The sequence below is a fragment of the Oncorhynchus masou genome, chromosome 18, assembly GCF_036934945.1.
Source record: "Oncorhynchus masou masou isolate Uvic2021 chromosome 18, UVic_Omas_1.1, whole genome shotgun sequence".
NCBI lineage: Eukaryota > Metazoa > Chordata > Actinopteri > Salmoniformes > Salmonidae > Oncorhynchus > Oncorhynchus masou.
The window spans coordinates 47,108,385-47,116,444 of NC_088229.1; the positions used below are offsets into that span (position 1 = coordinate 47,108,385).

The following is an 8,060-nucleotide window of genomic DNA, read 5'->3' on the forward strand; positions in this document are numbered from 1 at the left end:
GGATGAAATATGCATCCAGATGAAAAGACTGCAGTCCTTTCGCTAATCCTTGTCTATCCTTCTTATCTCCGGACTCATAGCAGTCTGATCGCTATGGGACAGCGAAGCCGTGGGACAAAACCGTGCAAATGATATTTCAGTAAATGACAAACGCAGGTCTGTTTGGCTTCAGTGGGTGCTGACTGGGTGCATGCAGGCTAGCTGTGCAGTGCACGCATAAAAGTGGGCCAAAATGTTCCTCGCATTCGTCTTGGGACTCTACCTGGCAACAGGTGCGCTACCCTCCTCGGTGAGCGCGTGCCCGTCACAGTGTAGCTGTTTTTTTCACAACCTAAGTGATGGATCTATGGCCAGGTGAGTAGAAGAAACTAATGACAAAATTAACCAATGTATCGCTTAATGTGCATGTTTTTATTTGTTTGTGCAGACGCATTCCGTTTAATTTAAGAGACTTTTCTTGCACGATTATAGATGTTGGACCTTCACTGCGAAATCAGCATGTGGACAAAGTAAATTATTGGGAGTGCATGATGTCCAATTTTATTTAATGCAGGATTATCTTGCAACTGCACGTTGACCAACTCTCTATCTCTGACAATCTCTCTGAGTTGAATTTATAGTGAGTGTTAGGTGCTACATGTAGGCTTTTGAATTAATTTACTATAATTGGCAAATAGCCTGTATGAAAACCCAATTTGACATTTCACATAAATAATTCACACCACAAATGTCTGTTTCTTTTTACAAAAAGTTCAAATAATAATAATAAGATGAGTGTTCCTTTCCTCCCACATTTTTTATTTAAACAACATAAGCCTAGGTATAACACATCCCGTTGTTTCCTCAGGAGTGTAATTTGCAATGACCCCGAGATCTCCATTGTGCCTGCCAGTTTCCCCGTGGACACGTCCAAGCTGCGAATCGAGAAAACAGCCATCCATCGTATCCCGAGCGAAGCCTTCAGTTACCTCCCCAATCTGGAGTTCCTCTGGATGTCCTTCAATGTGCTGTCCTCTCTCAAGCCGGACAGTTTCCGTGGGATGCTAAATCTGGAGGAGCTGCGACTGGATGGGAATGCCCTCACCGCGTTCCCTTGGGAGTCTCTTATGGATATGTCCAGCCTCACGCTGCTCGACTTGCACAACAACCAGTTGACCTCAGTTCCCGCAGACGCCACAATTTATTTAAAAAACCTGACCTACCTGGATCTGTCCAGCAACAACCTTCTGACTGTTCCGGCTGAGGTGCTCGCCACCTGGCTAACAGTTAAACCTGTGCAGGGCCCAGAGAACTCCAAAATGATACTTGGTAAGGGAGAGAGATTTGTTAACATTTCTTTTCCTCACAATTTACCAGGTGATCGCATGTACCGTTGAGATGCACTCTCATTTACAAGGGAGATGTGGATAGAAGCCATCCCTAATATAAAACTACAAGACAATCATACATTCAGATCAGACATGTTTTCCATCATAAATAATTGCTTAAGTAAAGTAAGCCACATCATTTTCAGTCACTCAGAGTTGTTGGTTGAAAAATCCCTCGAAATGGAGAAAAAAGGAGATACTGTATACAAACGAATGATATGTTTCCAAATCCTCTGAAAAAGTCAACATGATCTGAGTATTGGGAAATCACTCCCTAAATCTCAATTTAACCATCATCGCCGTCGTCATTATCGTTGTCATCATCATTGTCATCATCGTTGGCCAGCAGCATACCAACCTGCATACCACTGCTGGCTTGCCTCCAAAGCTATGCATGGTTGGACCTAGTTGGTCCCTGGATGGGAGACCAGATGCTGCTGGTAAGTGGTGTTGGAGGGCCAGTAGAAGGTACTCTTTCCACTGGTCCCCCCTAAAAAATCTAATACCCCAGGGCAGTGATTGGGAGCATTTCCCTGTGTAGGGTGTCTTCTTTTGAATGGGATGTTAAACTGGTGTCCTGACTTTCTGTTGTCTCTAAAGATCCCATGGGACTCATTGTAAGAGTAGGGGTGTTAGCTCTGGTGTCCTGGCTAAATTTCCAAACTGGCCAACTAATCATCCCCAGCTTCCATTTGGCTCATTCATCTCCCCTGTAACTATTCCCCAGGTTGTTGCTGTAAATGAGAATGTGTTCTCAGTCAACTTACCGATCCTAAAAACACTTGAGTTAAAAAAAATGGCTTAAGTAAACTACATATATTTTAGTCACTCAGAGTTGTTGATTGAAAAATCCCTCGAAATTGAGAAAAAAAGAGATATAAAGTGTGTGCTAAGTTCCTAAATCCTCTGAAAAAGCCAACATGATCTGAATATTGTTCAATAACTGCCTAAATCCCAATTTAACCATCATCGTCGCCGTCGTCATTATCTTTGTCATCACCACACCCGTCATTGTAGTTTATTCTAGAATGTAAGTAATCCTCACACAGACATCCACAGCAGTCATCTGTAGCCATATGTGTAACCAGAGAGACACTGTCATTCCTTTCATTCACTATGTGTTTGTAAACAGACCAGGCCAAGGAGTTTTTCATGACCTAACCAGGAAAAACTCTGGGCCCTTCTTATATCGTGTACCCCACTTCATACTGTAACTCTTATGTTCTCCTCTGACCCCACCAATCCCCATTAGTGTCCCTTTTTATTTTATTCATCACAGAATTCAGAGTTCAATTTATTTTGCCATGTGATTTAATGAGTTGACCTTGAACCATCCAGGTCTCCATGACAACCCCTGGCTGTGTGACTGCCGCCTGTATGACCTGGTCCAGTTCCAGAAGTTGCCAACGTTCTCTGTGGCATTAATCGACACACGCCTCCGCTGTGCAGCTCCCGAGAGCCTGTCAGGTGTTCTGTTCAGCGATGCCGAGCTGCGGAGGTGCCAGGCGCCACGCGTCCACACAGCGGTGGCACACGTCCGCAGTGCCGTGGGAAACAACGTGCTGCTGCGCTGCGGGACCATTGGCGTTCCCAGCCCGGATCTGGCCTGGCGCAGGGCGGAAGGGAAAGCCCTGAACGGGACAGGTGAGTCAGCAAGGGATTTGTGTATGTTTGCTTCTCTTCCTTTCTCTCTCTGTCTGTGTGACTGTAACACTTCAGCTCCACTATAATGCTTTAGCTCCACTACACATGTTGCATTTCTTTGCCATCAGCATCGTATCAATGTGCTGTTCTACCTGCTGCACAGAGCACGTTGTTTTGAGAGTGGAGAGGAGCACAGGGGAAGAGCATATTTATTATATTTTCTACTGTACTGTACCATATCCATCGATTATGCATAACTACAATGTATTTTGTCCAGTGTTTTTCAAATACTCATTCAATTGTTGCTAGTGTTTGTACTAAATGATCCTCTAATTACACAAGTTGCTTTTGTTTGCATTGTGAACCTAGCTAATCAATGTAGCTTGCTAGCTAGTAGTCCTAGCTTCTTGACTTCATACAGCTTACTAAAATAAGCAGTGATGCATACTGCCCTACAAAGGCAAAATGCAGTAAAAGCCTTTTTTAAGCTTTTTTTGCTAGCCAGCTAAATATGTTGTAGGTAGTTAAGTGATAATGCACTAATGTATCATCTCATTATGAAGTCATTTTTATTCATATCAACTTAAAATGATCCACACACAAGTGCACGGTTGTGAAGAAGGCGAGACAGCACCTTCTACCCCTCAGGAGGTTAAAAAGGTTTTGCGGCTGTACCATTTAGAGCATTTTCTTCCTGCTGCACCCATGCTTGGTATGGCAATAGCACCGCCCTTGATCACATGGTGCTACAGAGGGTGGTGCAGACAGCCCAGTACATCACTGGGCTTAAACTCCCTGCCATCCAGGGAAGTCTGCTTCCGTATGGCAACCGGTTACCGGTGCATCAAGTCTGACACCAAAAGGCTCCTGAAGAGCTTCTATCCACAAGCCATAAGACTACTAAATGGCTAACTAAATAGCGAACAACTGGCTAAACGGACGATCTGAGTTGACCCTTGTATTTATTTATTTTTTTTGCTCTCTCTATACACACTCATAGGGCCCTACACACTCACACAAACTGGAACAACAACACACACAGACAAACACTCACTCCATCATTATCTAACACACACATAATATTCACATACATTTATACTGACTCACATACAATCATCATATACACTGCTGCTACTCTGTTTATCATATATCATTGTCATGACGTGACTATCATTAAAGTGAAGACTGTTATACTATCAAATCAATTCTGCATGTGTAATTATTATGTGATTAAATTAATCATGTACACATTAATTAACTAGGAAGTCGGGGCACCATGGGAAAATGTTGTTTAAAGAGTTATTATTTCCCAAATTTAACTCTCCTCAGATATTTTTTATATCTTATCGATTACAGTGTATTAATATTACCTCATCAGTCATTCAGAACCTCGTAATTTCCTGTAGTCTGCACTTTATTGATGAATCAGCGATACACAAATTGGCTCAATTATTTATTTACTAACTAATTAAACAATTACAAAATATACACTAACAGAATACAGTAAATAGTCTCTCGAAGACTAACAGAACAGTTTGTTTATACACGGTGGAGATTTCAGAGAGAGGAGGGGGAGGAAAAGGGAGACAAAGGAGAAACTCTATCGGACTATGGGAGGCTACACTCGTGAAAATAAAACATCTTAAGCACTCTAATAACCGCTCATTCGGAAAAAGGAATGCAATTTATACATTCACGATTGAGCTGTCCTTGATCGTCCAAATCCTTTGGTCACAGAGTTGTTGGGTGTACGACTCTGGTTCGGCCACCAGAGATTAACATATCCTTAGGTAGAGCTCTTGCTCATGGTGGTGGTAAGAATAGATACTTCGACATAACCTGTACAGTAGTTCTTTTGAGTTGATCCCATTAGAATGCTTCAGAGGTTGTTGGTGTTCTCATCCTAGGCTACGTACGTTTTCATCTGCAGACTGATAACACGATGTCTAGGATTTGCTTCTTCTGTAGTGATCGATTAGTTTCAGAGTTTATAACCATTTTGCAACATTCGGCTTATACCTCAGTCTGCTTGGTCTATAAAGTGGTAACCATTTCAATGTGGGGACCATGGTCCTCACGTTCTCTAGTCTTGTCCTTTGGTAGAGTAAACCATTTTGTAACATCCGATTCACGTCTTAGTCTGCTTGGTCTATAGAGTGGTAGATTTCTTAACCATTTGTAATGTATTCAGCTGGCGATACACTCGCAGTTGAAGTCGGAAGTTTAAATACACCTTAGCCAAATACATTTAAACTCCGTTTTCACAATTCTTGACATTTAATCCTAGTAAAAATTCCCTGTCTTAGGTCAGTTAGGATCACCACTTTGTTTTAAGAATGTGAAATGTATAGAATAAGAATAAGAGTAGAGAATGATTTATTTCAGCTTTTATTTCTTTCATCACATTCCCAGTGGGTCAGAAGTTTACATACAATCAATTAGTATTTGGTAGCATTGCCATTAAATTGTTTAACTTGGGTCAAACGTTTCGTATAGTGTTCCATAAGCTTCCCACAAAAAGTTGGGTGAATTTTGGCCCATTCCTCCTGACAGAGCTGGTGTAACGCACACAGTCAGGTTTTAGGCCTCTCTAAGGCACTGCACAGAGAGGCTGCTGCCTACATACAGACTTGAAATAATTGGCCACTTTAATAAATGGAACAGTAGTCACTTTAATAGTGCCACTTTAATAATGTTTACGTATCTTGCATTACTCATATATAAACTGATAGAGACATACCCCAAGCGACTTACAGCTGTAATCGCAGCAAAAGGTGGCGCTACAAAGTATTAACTTAAAGGGGCTGAATAATTTTGCACGCCCAATTTTTCAGTTTTTGAATTGTTAAAAAAGTTTGAAATATCCAATAAATGTCGTTCCACTTCATGATTGTGTCCCACTTGTTGATTCTTCACAAAAAATACAGTTTTATATCTTTATGTTTGAAGCCTGAAATGTGGCAAAAGGTCGCAAAGTTCAAGGGGGCCAAATACTTTCGCAAACCACTGTATATATCTATTGCATCTTAGCCTATGCCGCTCTGACATTGCTCATCCATATATTTATATATTCTTATTCCATTCCTTTACTTAGATGTGTGTGTATTAGGTATTTGTTGTGGAATTGTTAGATATTACTTGTTAGATATTGCTCCACTGTCGGAACAAGCAATTTGCTACACTTGCAATAACATCTGCTAACCATGTGTATGTGACCAATACAATTTGATTTGATCTCAGCGCAAGATCTCAGTGCTGTCACTAAAGACCCTGATTTGATCCCAGCCTGTATTATGATTGGGAGTCCCATAGGGCGGCGCACAATCTGCCTAGCGTTGGTGGGTTAGGGGCGGGTTTGACTGGGGTAGGCCGTCATTATAAAAGAAGAATTTGTTTTCAACTGACTTGTCTAGTTAAATAAAGGTTAAATGAAAACAAATTGTAAATTGTAACAATGTCAATGAGTATCATCACTATCTGTCCTTTGTAGTAACTTAAACTGTCGTGATTACCAGCTGAGATAAACTTTAACGAATTGATATTATTCAGAGTTTGTCTTAAAAGGTTTTAACAGGATTTCTAGGACCTTTTCTGAGACGCTTTGTGGATATGGCCCCTGCATTAAAAAAACATTTTAAATGGGAATTTCCCCTGTCTTTGTATTACTTTTTAGTATTTAGATTTTTTTACTCTGACTAATAATGTGTCCATGTATCTTCTCTTGCTCTACAGTCCAGCAGGAGAACTCCAAGGAAGGCATTATCTGGTCCATCCTCAGTGTCCCAGCCGTGTCCTACCGTGACTCAGGGAAGTATGTCTGCAAGGCCACTAACTACGCCGGAAATGCAGAGACCATCATCTCCCTGGTTGTCTCTGACGCTCCCCCAAAACCCGACAATAACAACAACCAAACCAGCGTGGTTGCTGCTACTGTAAAAAAAAACAAAGTCAACAAACCCAACGGGATGGGGAAGGCAGCATACCAGGAGAAACTGGTGGATAGGTTAGTGGTTCCCACCCCCAACCCTCAACCCCCACCTGCTGTTGTGGACTCCAGCCCTGAGCCTGAAGGTGTGGTAGTGGGAAGTGTGGCAGATAAAGCCACCCCTGGACCAGCCAAGTTGCCCAGTCCAGACGGACTCCTGGAGCTGGAGAAGACCAACCTGAGCAACCTGGCCCAGGCCCAGTATGACCCGGACCGGATAGTTCGCTCGGTCAAGGTGTTGGGCGATACGGAGAACACCATCACCCTGAACTGGCGGGCGCCCAAGGCCAAGAACACCACAGCCTTCAGTGTGCTCTATGCCGTCTTCGGCGAAAGAGACATGCGCAAGATCAATGTGGCAGCGGGTCAGAATCGAGTCTTCATCGAGGGCCTGGTGCCCAAGACTAAGTACATTGCCTGCGTGTGTGTCCGGGGCCTGATCCCCAAGAAGGAGCAGTGTGTCATCTTCTCCACCGACGAGGCGGCCAGTGCCGCTGGGACCCAGAAGCTCATCAACGTCATCGTGATTACCGTGGCTTGTGTCATTGCTGTGCCACTCACCGTAATCGTCTGCTGTGGTGCGCTCAAGAGGCGCATCCAGAAGATTTGGGGCAAGAAGTCCAAGGACATCCAGGACTCATATGTGACTTTTGAGACGCTGTCCCCCGGAACCAAGGCTAAAGGGTTGGAGGGTGAGTACCTGACCAGACTCAACCCTGAGGAGTCCAACCGGCTGCTGTCGGCCCGATCCAGTCTGGACTCTGAGGCCACGGCAAAGATAGAGGGTCAGCCTAACGAGTACTTCTGCTGACTTCATGCTCCAGCTCCCTCCCCATGCCATCTCCCACACTCGCACCCTCTGGCTCAACACATCTCCACACACACAACTCCTCTACAGCATAGCCCCAGACACACACATCATCCCCATCATAGCCCCAGACACACACATCATCCCCATCATAGCCCCAGACACACACATCATCCCCATCATAGCCCCAGACACACACATCATCCCCATCATAGCCCCACACACACACCACATCTTCATCATAGCCCCACACATA

The 8,060-nt window shown here is 43.5% G+C and overlaps 1 protein-coding gene across 1 annotated transcript; it reads left to right on the forward strand.

Moving 5' to 3' along the window:
• The first annotated feature begins 232 nt into the window (after window positions 1-232).
• Window positions 233-7,807, forward strand: LOC135504714 (leucine-rich repeat, immunoglobulin-like domain and transmembrane domain-containing protein 1). The gene is made up of 4 exons (XM_064923521.1): window positions 233-354; window positions 848-1,308; window positions 2,706-3,011; window positions 6,744-7,807. The coding sequence occupies exons 1-4, from the start codon at window positions 233-235 to the stop codon at window positions 7,805-7,807; spliced, it is 1,953 nt and encodes a 650-aa protein (XP_064779593.1).
• The last annotated feature ends 253 nt before the right edge of the window (window positions 7,808-8,060 follow it).

Excerpts from the sequence above, each read along its gene's own strand:
- LOC135504714 (XM_064923521.1), top strand. The coding sequence starts at position 233 with ATGTTCCTCGCATTCGTCTTGGGACTCTACCTGGCAACAGGTGCGCTA. Across the intron at positions 1,309-2,705 it reads GAACTCCAAAATGATACTTG|GTCTCCATGACAACCCCTGG; the intron begins GTAAGGGAGAGA and ends TGAACCATCCAG. Across the intron at positions 3,012-6,743 it reads GAAAGCCCTGAACGGGACAG|TCCAGCAGGAGAACTCCAAG; the intron begins GTGAGTCAGCAA and ends CTTGCTCTACAG.